At 41.1% G+C, this 17,293-nt stretch overlaps 1 protein-coding gene across 1 annotated transcript; it reads right to left on the bottom strand.

The window, feature by feature from the left end:
• Positions 1-1,372: 1,372 nt before the first annotated feature.
• dcp1a (decapping mRNA 1A) lies at positions 1,373-17,084 on the bottom strand. The gene is made up of 9 exons (XM_080733495.1): positions 16,929-17,084; positions 16,576-16,616; positions 15,843-15,970; positions 9,817-9,883; positions 8,520-8,661; positions 7,911-8,012; positions 6,042-6,671; positions 5,474-5,746; positions 1,373-5,238 (listed from the first exon to the last, which is right to left on the bottom strand). The coding sequence occupies exons 1-9, from the start codon at positions 17,058-17,060 to the stop codon at positions 5,158-5,160; spliced, it is 1,596 nt and encodes a 531-aa protein (XP_080589621.1). The 5' UTR covers positions 17,061-17,084; the 3' UTR covers positions 1,373-5,157.
• Between the last annotated feature and the right edge of the window lie 209 nt (positions 17,085-17,293).

Raw genomic sequence — 17,293 nt, 5'->3', positions numbered from 1 at the left:
ATTTTCGATATTTTCACCAAAAGGCCCTTTTAGAAATTTCACCCCTGCCTAACATTCTCTGCAAGTCCCTGCCCACTAGCCTCTAAGGCTACTTACTATTAACCACACATATGACATATTTAGTAGCCTATGTTAGTGGATGTCAGACACAGTGGGCACCTCAATGGCTGCTTTTCCAAAATGTATTAAACAAAAAAATAAAGAATACATGTAGCCTATGCTTTCGAAAATGATCTGAAATAGGCCTAATGTAAAGCTGTAAAGGCTATACATGATTTTAACATACACGCACATCACAGATCTACATTTACCCTTCAACTTCTTTATTCCCATCACAGGTTTTGTAGCAAATGGGCCTTAATTGTAAGAAATTATATGTAGATTGATTTGTTCCCTCATTTGTTAAAATCCTATATATTAATTAATAAAGTAGGCTAATGTTGTGTAGTTAAAAAGAGACTTTATGTACCAAGCAAATGTAAGGCATAATAGGAGGCTGGCTAGTGGCTATGTTACAACTTATAGCAAACTTTAAGCAAGTAGGCCTACAGGTCGACCTTGGTTTTCCATAGCCTATAGCTAAAATTGACCGGAGTTTCAGTAAATAGACAAAATATATATGCAATTGCAAACCAAAAGGACAAGGCATGGAAGACAGGATGGCAGGCTAGAATTTGCCTGACTGCGAGCGCCAGACATCTCACACTACGTTCACTACGTTTCACTCCCCAACAGGGGGGGGTGATGTGCGGACTGAAGTGTCAGGCTAGGCTAGAATAGCATTTGTAAATTGTCATGTCACAATGAGAAAAAAATAACAGTAGCGCCCTCTGTAGACACACTATGTAGCCTATTTTGTAATGTTAGACAAACTGTTGTCATTAGTGTACATTATTTTGCTTAAAAAGCTGCCAAGAGTTTAAGAGTTTGTAAAAGTATAATGCTATATTGCTTTGTTACTCATTAAAGTAATATTACCGTATGTATTGGGCTACTTATGTAACACAGAGTGAAATGAGGACTTCAATGGAAACAAGTCCCCAGGACTTTTTGTTTTATCCTTTTAGCTTTAATGTTTGATTGTACCTCGTGCTGCATATATAATTCTCCATAACTGTTACAATAACAATTTGGATAAAAAAATACATTTTGATTCTAATGACATGGCATTAGCATAACATTTGCAGTGGACGTTTGGTGACATCTAGTGTCAAAATAGAGAAATTGCACTTGGCTGCAGCATAACTTTTTAAGCCTAGAAATATAAGTACATGATGATTCTGAATTTATTCCAGAGATAGATAACAGCAAGTTTTTGTTTTTTCCAATCTTTAATATCACAAAATAGTTATAACCAAATTGCACACAGCGACAATGATTTAAAAATTAAGATGAATGCAATTTGCAAACACTTCCCCAAAACATCCAACAAAAATGAATATTTCTAGCCAATAAGAGACATTAGAAGGCATAAAATAACCGTAAAACCTTAAAATATGGGACTAGGATTAAAAATATCTCAAATTCAACCCCTTTACTGTGTGCATGTGTTTAGTTTAACAATAAGGGTCTGGTCTGGAAAACTCAAATGGACAGTTAAGTGGGGAGTTACAAAGTGGGTTACACAGGGAGTTTGTTACTCAAATGTCAAATCACTGTAATTTCTTCCAAGTGTCCAAGATACAAACGGCTCATACATTGATGGTCATTCTCAATAGGTGCGCTAAATGCCTAAATGTGAAATGCATTAGTTGTTATCAATGGTACAACAAGCGGAGAAAGAAAATCTGTTTGGTACCTTTTCTGGTGAGCTTGTAAGATTTGCCAATTGGAATTAAAAGTCTGAAGATCTAGATGTAGCGCAACTCAAATACACTCATAATGGAGTGTCACAAGAACAGGTAATACCAGTAAACATCCAATACATTCAAACTGCATGATGCAGATGTACAGTTTACAAATAGGACATGATTGAGTCCATGTAGAAATTCAATTCACACAAAATAAAAAAGAGATATTCATTTTTAGAAAGTTATGCATGATAAATAAAGTGGCCATTTTCAAATTCAAACCGGTCTATGAAATGGAATTCCAATAAACACCCATCTTCTTATTTGTTAGGGTTTCTTTGATAAACCTGACGAACAAATCAAATTTAATGTCTAGCATTCAAGTTTACAACATTGGAATGACGTGCAGAAGTAAATCATTTGAATTACACAGATGCTTGAATGATAAGAAAATAAAAGATCTTCATTGACAACCTCCCTAGCTTTTCACATTTTGATGTAACCAACAGCCCTGTCAGCCAGCACAAATGCTGCATTCTGACAAAATACTGCAATAAAAGCCTGACGATTCTGATATGTCTATTTTTAAAGAAAGCTACACATATCTTAAGTTTTCCAAAAGATTTCAATATTTCATATGATGAAGTTTAAAGGGACAATTTAGAGGGAAAATCTGTGTAAATTAAAACAAATAACAAATGAGAGTTCCAGAGGTACAGCCAACACTGAGAAGAATCTGACGACATTTCTCTGTATAGAAAATCTTGTTTTGCAAGCCAACGGACACAATAAGCAACATAAGTGATATATATATATGAGAGAGAGAGAGAGAGGGGGAGGCTTTGTATAATCTGTACCATAGTGGCTGTAAAGGATAAGGTAGCCTTTACTGAAACCTCCTTTACTGCACAAACAAAGGCCTAATATAACAATAAGCTTTTTCATTTGAATGTTTTTGTATTATAAATCAAATTTAAACCTAGTTAAACCTAGATCCAAAGAAAGTTAACAAAATAGTACCAAGAACTTTGCTAATCCAGAACCATTGGAAAAGGAGGTAGTTCATATTTGTAATGCGTTTTGTATTCAGATAATTTAAATAAACGTAATTAGGTTACTGATTCGAAAATGTATTCAAAATGTAAAAACGCATACGTATTTACTGGTACACACACATTCACATCCATGGAGTCTAATTTGTGGATAAGATGCTTCATGTTATTGGTCAAACCAAATTTTAACATTTGTACAAAATGAATATACTATATTTAGTATGTTTTCGTAATTCCACCCTGTTGGTATTGCATGGGTCCAGAATTCAGCAATTCAGGTTATAACAAGGTTCTAGTGTACTACATAAAACGCTGGTATCCTAAAGAAGGCATTGTGACTGACTGTCTTCTATTGCACATGCCCCACCTCCCATGGTAGCTAGTAAAGGGGAGACAAGAGAAGGACAGAAAGAGGGACTGAGAGCTAAAGGTAGAAGCCAAGGGAGGAGAAAGCAAGGCAAATAGTAGGAAATAATTGGTGTGTGCGTGTGTCTAAGGAGAGCTGTAGTGTGCAACACATTACAAAAAGCAGCAAACTGAAAATGCCATAAGCCTGATTAATACTTATGTCTTATGACAGTGTCGTGCATCTAAAATAGCCAACCTACACACACACAAACACGTCACATTTTGTGAGCTTGTACATCTGCTATTTTTGGTGAGCGACATGGTTGTACGACTGAGCATAACATGGGCAGGTGTCTCAGCTTCCGGCTGCAAGTGCTTGGGCAAAAACTGGAAATCCACGTCTTCCTTTGGGCTTGGTTACAAAATGTCCTCAGTGATCTGAACGACAAACTAACTAACGTGACAACGCAAAAAAATAGCTGCAAAAGTTCACTATGGCAGTTCAGTGCATTTGCAAAAAATAAACAGGCATCAACGATCAATTGTAAAGGGAGTTTTAGGGGTATGGTAGCATAGGAAAGAAAATTTGAAGTCTTACATTTTCACCTCCAGATAGAGGGAGAATTCTTGTATCAATGTCTGAGAATGCCCTGCAAAAATATTTCAGAGACCTCCAGCATGGAGTCCAATCCGTCCGGTATACCAATGTCTATACCACACTCTTCTCATATTCTCACATTATGTAGCTACAAAAGCTTGTCAAATTAATAAGAGCCAGAAGATGACTCAATGGTTCCCAACATGTACACGCTCCAGTGGAATCATGGTTTACCTGGTTCAAACTGTACATGATTATTCCTCCTGTTATCTTGTCCACCAGCTGATGAGGTCCAAACAGGAATGATGAGGAGAAAACTTTGCAACATGGTTGCCTATATAAAAATAAAAAATAAACTGTGTGAAAAGTCTCCCCGTTGATGCTGTGTCGAAAGGTTCAGATTTCAGAAGCCAAATTCAAGGCTGTAAACCTAACTTTCACCATTTACAAAACTCAGAAGCTAGTGGGATCCAGGAACAAGCCAACCAAGCAACAAAATCAGCTTATTGCTTGAACAGCCAGGTTACAATCTATTTCCAAGCATATTCCGAGTTTCCCCTCACCCTCATGAGAGTCCTGTGCAGAGGAGCTTATGGTCAAACAAAAAACAAGGGTTAAGATAAGGTCTGGAATCTCTACTTCTTAGGAGTTCTTTCAACACCATTTAACAATTAATTGATCCAGGTACAGTGAGTAATCTGGACAGAGTCTAAGTAGGTCAATATTCAGCTAAGGGCTTAAAAGCAGATATGTGGGGAGAAGTGTGCCATTTTAAGCCTTACATTTAACAAGGGTGGTGTTGGCACCATCAAAGAGCCAGTGGATGTGCTTAAATCAGTTTTGCGGTTTCAGTCTCACAAATGAGAGGTCATAGCTGGAAAGGGATCATAGAATGATGGAAACCGTGGTTAAGTAGGATATTGGGCAACATTTTGAAAACAATGGGTCAGGACCCAAAGTACGTTGTAGTTTTTGTTTGGCTCTCCACACAACAAAATGTGAACATTTTGATAATTCCAGGTTCCAGGAGCAGCCCGACAGACATTGTCCGTGGTTGTAAAAAGAAAAAAAGCCCTCAATGAATGGGAGGTGTTCAGTGATGTTGCAGCTCTTATCCGAGTAGTTGAAGATGTTATAGCAGTTGTAAAAAAATAAATGGAGGTGACATCTTAAGATTATAGCTTGACATCTGTGAAATCCTTAGACAAATGTTGACTCCCAGAATTAATGACTTCACTTCACTCCATTTGGGTACTGGGCTGAAAGATGCAAGTAGCCTTGATGCAGGGGGATGATGACAGACTTGCACAAATTGCTGAGTAGAGTGACCATAGATTGTACAATTAATAATGGTGGTGGTCGAGTAGGGCTATAGCTTCATGTTGCTGAAATCCTTGGACAGGCTTTGTAAGTAGGCATCATGAATGGCACTGAGGAAAGCTGGGTCATTCTGCAAGGAAACAGAAAAAATGGAAAACCAATATTCTCCAAATTGTAAATGCGATTTCATTTCATGCATGGGCATGTCTACCTGCAGATGGTCAGATTTATCAAGTAAAAGCATCATTTGATGCAAGCCTTTCCAACAGCCAGTTCTCCCAAAAACAAGACCAAATGGCTTTTACAGATTTTCTACCCACTGAAGCACTAAAATATGTATGTTATATTATTCTATTATAATGTACCTTGATAAGGTTTATCAGCGTGTCCTGAAGCTGTGTCTTGCTACAGAGGGTCTGGTGAGGTTCGTTGCCAACTGTAGAAGCAGATGAGGGGTCAGAGGGAGCGGGAGGGACCACTGTTGCCGTTGTCGTGGTCATCGTTAATGCTGCTGATGTGGTTGCCATGCGGGGCAGTTCCACCGTTGGCTTTTTAATGGAATGCTGAAAGGCGCTGGGGGACAGGAGCACTGAAATCTCTGCCCCTGGAGCACCAAGGCCTGTATTCATATGGACACCCTGAGGGAGGGAAGGTGGGAGAGAAAAGGGGGAGAATGGGGAGAGTGGGGGAACAAGGGGGAGAATGGGAAAGAGAAAGATGCAAAGAGAAACGATGAGTGAAATAATCAAAGAGGAGACAGAAAGAAAGAAAGAACAATAGAGCAAAAGGCAGATACAAAAAACAAGAGAAATGGGATATACACTTTCTTAACCATAGCAACTATGTAGGTTGCCAATATATAATACAGTATTTGACCATTTCACATTATGAATGCATGTATAAAAGTCAAAGGGATGTTGAAGAACCACTTACAGGCATTGTTTTGATGCGGCTTGGGGCCTGAGAGAACACATCCACATCCTTTCCCTGCTGGAGAAGTGGCTTCCCCACTGGCCCCACTGGCTCCTGGAAGCTCTGCGGTGGGACCAATGTGCTAGGCAGGAAGTTAGGGGCAAGCGTGGGCTTATGGAGGTCAGAATTCACAGAAGGTTTGAGCGTATTGAGGATCTCGTGGCCCATGTAGGCTGCAGAGTTTGATGGCGGTGCCACAGGACCAGGTGGGGCAGCTCGTGGCTCGGCCCCAGTTGGAGCCACCAGGAGTGGCGAACACCTAGGCTGCGGCTCTGTTGCGGGGCCTACTGCCTGGAAAGCGGGGCCGGGGTGGAGGGTGTAGGTGGCTGGAGCAGGGAGCAAGCTGGGGGCTGGGTGGCGCTGGCCAACCCCAGGGTCTGGTGCCGTCAGATGGCGTGGGAGCTGAGGATCGAGAGCAGGCGGTGGGGGGTACGGCTGGCTCTGGAGGTAGGAAGTGGGGCCGGAGATGCATGGTTCACTCGGGGCAGTGGTGGCGTTCTGGGTGGGCATAGCAGGCAGAGTGGGATCCTTGTGAAGAGAGGAGCCAAAGAGTTCTTCAACTGTGATCTGCTTCGCAACTGTATGAGAGCTCTAGAAAGAAAAGAGAAGGAACCGTTATCAGGGATTTGGGGAATGGGGATACCAAAATACGTATAATTATAATACAATATTTATTTGAGATGAACACAAAACATCCCTGGGTCCTTTTTTTAGGACCTTTTTTAAGATTTGTTTTTGGGCTTTTATGCCTCTATTGATAGGACAGTAGTCTGACAGGAAATGGGGGAGAGACGGGGAGTTACATGCAAAGCATAGGTCGTCCGGATCGGGAATCGAACTGGCGACGCCGCCAGGCATCTATGCGGCAATGCCTAAGTGGTATGCGCCCGGACAAGTAGGCCACCGGACAGCCCTTTGTTAACTTTTTAGCCTTAATGTCTGACAGTACCACCTGCCGTTTACATTTTTGACATTGATAGTTGATTGTAGTGGAGGCTACATTCAGGCATATACGTATATAATTTACTTTTTTCCCCCCCAGCAAATCTCATAGTTAGACCAACATTGTTTATGTGAAATAGTTTTCCAATTATTGGTAAAACTATTAAGATTGCCATGTCTATATAGAGACAAGCCTAATGCTAGCCACTTGTTTACCTATAAACTGCTTCACAAGAACAATGTTGGAGTTCAGACATTCAATGAAAGGATAATTATTTTATCAACATCAGCTTATCAACTACAGTATACACTGCAATGAGGTCTCGTCTCTACAAAGAATCAAAAGTGAAAATCATTAAGTGAAACAGGTTATAGTTACACTAACATTGCTCTTATCAAGCAGTTTTGTTCATATAAAAATAATTTGTTTCAACAATCCGCCCGCTGGCCTAGCGATCAAGGCACATACGACGTAGGCTCTGATCCCCCACAACGCGTTGTGGGTTCGAATCCCGATCCAACTAACTTTGCTGCGTGTCACTCCCCATCTCTCTAATTTCCTGTCAGTCTACTGTCCTATCAATAAAGGCATAAAAGCCCCAAACAAATCATGAAAAAAAGTTAAATAAAAATCCCTGGCTGTATCTTAGTGGTTACAATGTTTCTTTGCAGACTCCTTGAGGAACACTGCAAACTTTCTAACAGACAAAATCATCAACCCAAATATATCCCTATGGGAGGAATTTGTTGTGTAGTCAAAACTGGTGACAGTTGACAGGTCCTGTAATGTGATTTAAACTGCCTGCTGCAGGAACCAGTGGCTGATCTGGGTTGACGTTTGACAGGGCATAATGTGTATGTATGACAGGGCATGCTGTGTGTGTAGACCTTTTCAGGTTGCGGTGTGCTGTGCGCATGCTCTGTTGCGTCGATGGCTGGTTTCAAGATCGGCGCTGCAGTAACAGACACCTCTGTTTCACCTGTCTGAGTCTGAAGGACAGAAAAAAAGACGGATAATATGATAAACACCTCGTCATACAACAGTGCTTCTTGACGAAAATTCAATCTACAAGCTCTAAATGCGTCACAATGCCATCTGCTGTGAGCTTGTGGGCTATTTCTAAGTGACATTGTCATGAGGCGGAGAATAAATGAAGCATTAGACGGTCCCTTAAAATAGACTCGTGGCTATTGTTTTTGTGTGATTAAAATGCAACTATGAAAGATAAAATGATAACGCAAAAGTCAGAAATTACATCTGTGTGCTTAGTACTATTCATACACATACAGAATTGGAATAATCTGGGATTAAGTAACATCCTAATCTCAAATGTGTGGGAGAAAAGAGTTAGTAGCCTACAATCTACCCCAAATTGTCTTTATTTTCTCTTTTTGTTTTTGCTTGCTTTCATGCCACCATTGTTGTGTAGAAGGCTTTTGCCGGCCACCATCAACAGATAAGGTTACTCCTTTTGTACTGGGTTGTGTCCTTCTTACTCTTTGGTACTCTTCCTTGGCTTTGCTGAGAAGCTCCAGAATATCAATAGAGCGTGGCTCTGCCATGCCATTAGTCCTCATTGGTCCCGTCATCTCTGGTGGTGACACCCTTTGTGCATGGTCTGCTTCCTGTTTCACAATCCTGGGTTGGAGAGACAGGGCAGTGGGCTTAAGATAAGACATCGATGAGTTGACACAGCTAATTCATTTATACTGGGTTGGAGACACAGGCCAGTGGGCTTAAAGGAGAATTCCTTGGTAAATCGAACCGAAAAAAGGGATTTAGGAGCGAAGTAAATAAGCGGAATTGCATAAGGCCCATGGCTGCCATTGTGAACTGTGCAAGCCTGTGGCGGCTCGGCCGAAATTGACAAGAATGCTTCTTTGGATAAAAAACAAACAAACACCCGGACCAGTTTTTGGAAGACTAAATAACAGGAAAAGAAGATAAAACAGCGATTTACCACAGAAAATTAGTTCACACAACCAACAGTTTTGCTTGCCGAAAATACCTGATCTACAAGCTCACAACGTACTACAATGCAACACATTGTGAGCAAATTATAAATCAAAGTATTCCATCTAATTTGTTGCACACGAATATATGCACGACCTGTGATTTATAGCTGTAGCAAACATTCTCTCTTAAAATACTTTCCTGTCTCCATGTCTTCTTGTCATCGGAAGGGAAAGGAATGTATGGCTGATTATGCAAAATGACAGGCTTAATGTAGGGTGCGTTCGGAAATGCGCACCCGGAACGCACTCACGTATTAGTTTGTATTGGCCAGTGCGCTCAGTGCGGTATTTCCGAACGCGCCCATAGAGTTGTGTTTGTGTTCTGAATCTGACACTTCTGATGGTCAGATGGAGCTGCTTGAGATGTAGTCTATGGAGCCAGAATGTTGACTCACACGGTCAACAGTCTGGCAAAATGAGCCTCCTCTCCACTTCTGTTTCATCATTGAAATCGCATTTGTCCTAAAGTAAATGAAAATGATCAAAGCCTATGCAGCTTATCAGAAACGGATATTCAAAATACATTTTAAATGTATATTTTCGTGAGCTTCCTTTCTCTGCTTTCAGAAGGTGTAGTTCCGTACTCTATATAGCATTTGGAGAGTGTGGAAAGTTGTCTGGAAACACAAGACTACTTTGAGATGTAACAAAAAATCATGTAATCTCTTTCACAAACCGCAAACACAACTGTGTGCTCATGCACACAGTAAAGGCATCTCACACACACAAAACCACTATAACATGAATGTTAGTTAGTACATACATACATACAACTTACTTGACCATGAGCTGGGCAATGCGTTGGCAGTCCCTCTTGTCATAGAACCAGATACTATAGATACCCACTGTAAGAACAAAAACACACTTACTGTACACTGAGAACATTAGAAAAGGGGTACTTAACAGGGTAAAGTAAAAGTATATGAGAAGATTAGAAAGACAAAGATCATAACTTGCAGAAGATGAAGATGGTGAAGAAAAAGAAGAAAAGAAAATACCACTGCTCTTGCATTTATCACAAATGAAAGCTGGTGCATTTTAGAGCTCTTTGGTGGGTTCAATGTCAAAGAATATCTTTTGACACAAATTTATAATTGACAGCAAAGACAGAAATAAATATTGACAGAGATAAACAAAATATTTCAGGCCTTAAGTTTGAAGGCATTGCGCCAGCCTGCTCATCAGGAACATTTAGGGGTTCAGTGTCTTAATGTGATCACAGGTTACCGTTCATCAGAACAGACAGACACTGAATATTACTAGTAAGATACCCTAAGGGTGAGAACGCACCCGCCTGGGTAACGGCATACTGCTGGCGCTTTGGCATGGGATCAACTTTGACCAAATCACAGACGTGGTTGGTTGTTTAAGTTGGACAAAATGTGGCCAAATTTCCCCAAATATGGTGATGACTGACGTCTGATTTAATAGATGTCTGATGTCATAGACCACATGAGACCGACACAATATGTCCATATATGGGCATTCCCCATAGACCACATGAGACTGACACAATATATATGGGCATTCACAGATGATGCCCCGTTAGGTCAACCACATTAATACAATCCCTTTTATGCCCATATATGGAGATCCCTGATGTTTGTGACGTTTTTTTATTTTGAGCTTTTTTTATGTCTTTTTGTATTGATAGGACAGTAGACTGACAGGAAATGGGGAGAGAGATGGGGAGTGACACGCAGCAAAGGTCGTCAGGATCGGGATTCAAACCCACAACATATTGTCAGGCATCAGAGCCTATGTGGTATGCGCCTGGACCAGTAGGCCAGCGGGCGGCCCATCCATACGGTTTCAAAGATCTGCTCCATACAGGTTCTGACATCCATGTACTTCTGGAACAGAAGAATAATAGTTCCAGCAACTACAGTGGTTGGACATATACTGTAGGAAGTATTTTAATTATCTGACACAAGAAGGTGGAGTTCCTGCAAATTGCAAAGTGGTTGCTTCCCCATAGACCACATGAGACTGACACAATATATATGGGCATTCACAGATGATGCCCCGTTAGGTCAACCACATTAATACAATCCCTTTTATGCCCATATATGGAGATCCCTGATGTTTGTGACGTTTTTTATTTTGAGCTTTTTTTTATGCCTTTTTGTATTGATAGGACAGTAGACTGACAGGAAATGGGGAGAGAGATGGGGAGTGACACGCAGCAAAGGTCGTCAGGATCGGGATTCAAGCCCACAACATATTGTCAGGCATCAGAGCCTATGTGGTATGCGCCTGGACCAGTAGGCCATCGGGCGGCCCATCCATACGGTTTCAAAGATCTGCTCCATACAGGTTCTGACATCCATGTACTTCTGGAACAGAAGAATAATAGTTCCAGCAACTACAGTGGTTGGACATATACTGTAGGAAGTATTTTAATTATCTGACACAAGAAGGTGGAGTTCCTGCAAATTGCAAAGTGGTTGCTTCCCCATAGACCACATGAGACTGACACAATATATATGGGCATTCACAGATGATGCCCCGTTAGGTCAACCACATTAATACAATCCCTTTTATGCCCATATATGGAGATCCCTGATGTTTGTGACGTTTTTTATTTTGAGCTTTTTTTTATGCCTTTTTGTATTGATAGGACAGTAGACTGACAGGAAATGGGGAGAGAGATGGGGAGTGACACGCAGCAAAGGTCGTCAGGATCGGGATTCAAACCCACAACATATTGTCAGGCATCAGAGCCTATGTGGTATGCGCCTGGACCAGTAGGCCAGCGGGCGGCCCATCCATACGGTTTCAAAGATCTGCTCCATACAGGTTCTGACATCCATGTACTTCTGGAACAGAAGAATAATAGTTCCAGCAACTACAGTGGTTGGACATATACTGTTGGAAGTATTTTAATTATCTGACACAAGAAGGTGGAGTTCCTGCAAATTGCAAAGTGGTTGCCTCGACGCAACGTGGTTGCGTCCTGGATTGCGGCCCTCGTAGAGTGGGTACGTTTTTCCCTTTTCTTTGACGATGGGTTTTTAGATTGCGGCCCTTGTGACCCGAGGATCCGCTGTGAGAAATCGCATTAGAGGCCATGCAACATGCGATTGGTGTTGATCGGATCTTATGATTATGTTAGATAGCATTTTGTTTTTAACAAGTAGACCATAGCAAAATTAAAGCACACCGTTCCCAACGAAGCAGGTTGATGACTTGTGTGTGCTGCCAAAACTTTGCCACTCTACCCCTGAGCCACTGCTGCCCCATAATAACAAGCTTGCCGCTGAAGATTTATTTCACATTATCAGCTGCAGTGAATCAAATAATGACAGGCTTCTAGTGTATAATAATTACTTGCTAATAACTCAGAAAAATTAAACTGCACTGCTTATTTAATTAACTGTACTATAAAAAGCTGTATATACCAATATACCAAATGCAACAACAAAGTAGTACTAGTGAGCAAAATGTTTCATTTTGTTGTGATGGGTGCCATGGGTGATACAGCACTCCAATGTTTTCAAGGTCCCTTGATGCTGATGTAGCCTAGCACCAAGTGTTTAGCTCCCTGTTGTATGTACCAAGGGGAATGTGGTGTGTGGGGGTGTAAACAAGTGGCTATGTACTGTGCGATGTGCACACAACATGCACATGTATATCCAATAGACTACAAAAAGATCTACAAAATAAATCAGCATCAGGAGCATGACACTCAGTCTAATGTATGCTGTTGGTGACAGACTTGTGTGCAGGAGAAGAACATGAAGGGGGGAACTCTGGCATGCTTACTTTCACTTAAGATTTAAAACAAGACTTTTGCTCTTGCAAGCGGGTACAAGAGAAAGCTTTGGTGGACAGGCCATCTGAGGTATACACTGAGACAGCGCACCATTTTATCTCTGGGTCAAGATTTCAATATTGGCCACAGAGATTTTAAATTATCTTGGCATCATAAGCGACTAAGCACCACAAGAATTTCAATTGATATGTTGAAGTATTCTTATATTCAGGGTTCACTGCACCTTTCAACAGACTAAAGAGAAATAATCGTCTTCTTTGAATAACAGGTTATTCATAAGTCTGATTTCAAAGATTTGTACAAAGCATTGAGGAACATTTATGAACTGTATCATTATGAAAGAAAACATACTGTGTACACATACAGAGTACGTTTTGTCCATAAATATCCTATAAATGTACAGAATGTCTCCCAGATGTAGCCTCTAGGTTAAAGTTTGCAGCCTTGAGGCACAAATCCTCCCTGCCTCTCTCCTTCTGAACTCATAAGCAGAATGGGGAGTCTGCAGGGGGTTAGATAACTCACAAACCTCCCTCTCAGAGGAACGGACTGGAGAAACACATTTTAACCAGACGCTACACAACAACTATCACAACTGGCACTAGGAGAGAGCAGCAGCACTAAAGTGTTTTCTGCAGACATCGTGACTGAATGTTCACCAAGTTAGGAGATTCTATCTGCATGGATTAAAAGCGTGGGAAAATGGAATGATGAAAAGCAGGAGGACTGCCAGAATGCACACACTGATACGCTACCGACCTACTGCTGTCAAGACTGGGACCAAACTCCACTTCAGTCAGTATAGACAGAAGTTGTTTTCACTTAAGTAATCGACTGCGTTTAGATTTACAACACCCAGAAGAATTCAAATGACAATGGCTTTAAGAGTGCTATTTTTGTATTTGCCATCTAGATCTTTCCCACTTGTTTTTCTTTTGGGGTGAGATATCTATAGTCCTTTCCTTCGCAAGATTTTTCTCTGTCTTGCATTTTCCACATGTTGTCAGTCTTTTTGCATTTGCAGTAACAAACCAAGTCCAGGTCAAACCTGGGCTAATGTAATGGGGAATTACTTTGTACCTAGCATACCAGCCTGGCTAATGGGCAAGCCAAGTCAGAAGGGAGAACAATCTACTTTAACACTATCTATGGCAATGCTATTTGTCCTAATCAGCAAACAAATGGGAAAAAAGACAAATTCTTTATTTGTTGCCCTTATGAAACTTATGTTTAAACTCCTAGTAGATCGTCTCGGTGGCAGTGCTGTTAATTACTTCCTGAAGATCTAATCTAAATGAATGCCAAAACTGTGCTATTGTGTGCATTGACCCCTAATGGCATAAACTATAAGAAACTCTGGAAAGATCATCAAGAGGTACTCACATTTTTAATCCAAGCTGTCTTCCATGATACCCTAATGTCCCAATGCAGAGTCATACAACTGTGGGGAATACCAAGCTGAACCTTTATGTAGTGTGTGGTAAATGCAAAGAGGATGGAAGAGATCCCTTGGAGGAGGCCCTCTTACCAAATATGACCCAGCGACCCCAACAAGATCTCCGGCAAAAGGGCAAGGACGTGTTTCAGAAAACCCTGGGCAGGTGTCTGTACAGCGCTTTTAAAGGTACTGTGGTGAGGTAGTGTGTGTATGTTAGTGAACGCTAGAATTCCCTAAGGGCATGCACATTGCCTACAGTATATGCTATCTTAACTAAATATTTTAATATGGACAAAGATACATCAGTAATGTCATCAATGTAGAATGTGACAAAATGTCTGGCACATCACTGTCTAGTAATGGTGTGTGATGAAATACTGCCATTCTTCAAGATCTTTTGAAGAAAAATAATGCACAAAGACAAATAATCTAATGAGTAAAATCCTTAGTGTCAATTAAATTGAAAAGTGCACATAGAAACAAAGCTCCAAATGTGTTCCATTTGTACACCGTGAGTTAAATTACTGAGGATTTTGATGTGTATGGTTTTATTGGATAGTATGATAAGGGCCCACAGATTAAGTTTTCTGTTGGACTACTGTACTCTGTAAGCAGAGTTAGCAGACAGTTCCTTTATCCAAGACTAGGAAAATTATGTTAATGAACTGGGTGAATATCCCATTAATTTCACAGGATATTAAAGTAAAACTACATTCCTAGCAGCTTTGTCAGGAACATGTTTTGATAATAGACTGGAAAAATATTTTTTCAACAATGTTCAACAGAAAGAATATGGCAATAAACAAACACAGACTATTTACCGTATCAGTTATTGGCCAGCAGAGCATGCGAGCGGAGTGGAGCAGGAGCGGTGCGGGGAGCCGAGCGAGTCGTTTTTTTTTTGTTGAGCGTGAGCGAGTAATTATTATGGGTCTGAGTGCCGACCCTCCTCCGCTCCGAGCCGATCCTGTTGGGGCCGCGAGCTGCATGTTTCCAACAAAACAGTGGCGAGTGGAAAGCTCTCCAAGTCTCCATCAAAGCCGAGGCTCACGTTAGCGCAGCCATTTGTGTTGGGAACACACTGGCAAAGGAGAAAGTGTTTCGGACATGGTAGCAAATTACTTTTTTGACTCTGATTCACGGCCCTGAGCGGAGCGTGGAGCGAGCGCGGAGCGATAGATGCGGAAATCAAGTTGAGCGGCGGAGCGGCCCGGTGGCCGACCAGAGCAACGAGCGAGTGGGACAAGAGCCCTCTGGAGCGCGGAGCGGCTTTTGTCGTCGCTCCACTCCGCTCGTGTGCTCGGTTGGCCAGTGCAACAAACAATTGATTTCATCTTTCCATTAAAAATGTCCTACAAGTTTTCACTCACAAGTTTCTCACCACATTGCCATGTTGCCACGTATAAAAGAGGGTTTAAGTGGTTAAACTATGATTTTTACTAGGAAAGAAAAACACACCGATTCATGGTCACTACATTCACTAGTCACTAGAGAAAAAATAATAATCTAAAAACCACACCAGCACTCCATGCAACACACAAGTCATCAGACAACAAGTTGCAAAGTAAAAAAAAAGACTGCTCCTGCTTACAGTTGGCATTCCTGTAGAGCAGGAAGGGGTCCTGGAGCTGGAACTCCAGGTCTTTGTTGATAGGCTCCACCAGGTTCTCTGCACTCAGCCGGTTCATGATGGTGAAGCCATGGTGAGGGGACGCTGACCTGCAAGTTACACATAATTATTGAATTTGCATGACTTATACCAGGGGTCTCCAACGTTTTCAGGCCAAGGACCCCTTAGTTGAGACTGAGAGACGGAGCAGGGACCCCCACAACCTTCTCATAGATTCCATATAGTTATGTTTGACAGCAAAATCATCAGTGTATTTCGGATCCCCCCCCCTTTTGTAAAAGGTTTCCTTAAACACAAATCCAAAGTACGTTGGTTTATTGTGTGAGCAGAATAAGGTAACGTTATACTTTTTTCATGGGTACAAGTGGTGGAGTTTTGTCCCTTATCTCAAAACAAATCCTGAAAAATCTTTGCATCATTATATACACAGAAAATACAAAGATATAATCACATAAAATCACAATTGTATGTTAACCTATGCCTTATGACCACATCTATGGCTAAATGTAATCAATTAGGTGTTGTGTAATAGCGTTACATAGATTAACCAACAACAGATACAGCATATTTGTTTACATGGATTGCGGCCTACAACACGTGCGTACGTCAAACTAGAGCGATGTAAACAAAAGCATGCGTTCCCATGTTTCTAATTTCATTATCTTCTCCGCGCTGTCAAGAGGGTTGCATTTACCTGGTATAAACAAACAATGTCCCCTCAATCTCCGTCTTCTCCTGAAATGACAACAATCAGACAACATTTACAAAAGGTAAGTTTCAAAGTGCTGGAAATGGAAGCGAATTGTTTGTCGGCGTTAGCGCGTTCCGTAGCAATTAAACACAACAAACACTGAGGCCAAACATTATGTCACTTGGTTTGCCATAAGCCATGTTAACTCTCACTTACTGCCGAGATATAAATAGCAGGGCCGTTTCTGTATTGTTGTTGGGGAGTTAGGCTAGCATCATTAGCATGCTACCGTTCGCTAACGTTGTTTACGTGGAAGAAGAACGCCAAATTAAACGGTTACATTTTTGCCAACTTACCCACTCGTTCGTTTTAGAGTTGAAGTTATACAGCGCTACCTGACCAGTAACGTCGAGGAGTTTGTTTATGTAGGGATCTTGTCTCTGTAGAGCTGCTAAGCTCATCTGATGTCCTGCTTTGGCGGTCTCCATCTTGAATGTGATGATTGTTGCTCCCGCACGGAACTATTTCTGCAGACTCTTGCTTTCCTCTCTCGTCCTCTGAAAAGCACGACCACTGGGAAAGGTTCCTATCTGATTTATTATGACAGCGGTTTTTAATTAGGAACTTTTCTTTATTGTTCTTTTATTATTATTATTAATTCTCAACAAATATTACTTCAGTTCAGGAAAGAATCGAGATAGCCAGTGTGAATCAATATTAC

Source organism: Nannobrachium achirus (genome assembly GCF_963921795.1).
Source record: "Nannobrachium achirus genome assembly, chromosome: 9".
Classification (NCBI taxonomy): domain Eukaryota; kingdom Metazoa; phylum Chordata; class Actinopteri; order Myctophiformes; family Myctophidae; genus Nannobrachium; species Nannobrachium achirus.
Note: the sequence above shows the minus strand (reverse complement) of the source record. Positions and strands in the feature narration are given on the sequence as shown.

Excerpts from the sequence above, each read along its gene's own strand:
- dcp1a (XM_080733495.1), bottom strand. The coding sequence starts at position 17,060 with ATGGAGACCGCCAAAGCAGGACATCAGATGAGCTTAGCAGCTCTACAG. Across the intron at positions 9,884-15,842 it reads GCTCTACAGGAATGCCAACT|TGGGTATCTATAGTATCTGG; the intron begins GTAAGCAGGAGC and ends TTGTTCTTACAG. Across the intron at positions 6,672-7,910 it reads GCACACCGCAACCTGAAAAG|AGCTCTCATACAGTTGCGAA; the intron begins GTCTACACACAC and ends TTTTCTTTCTAG.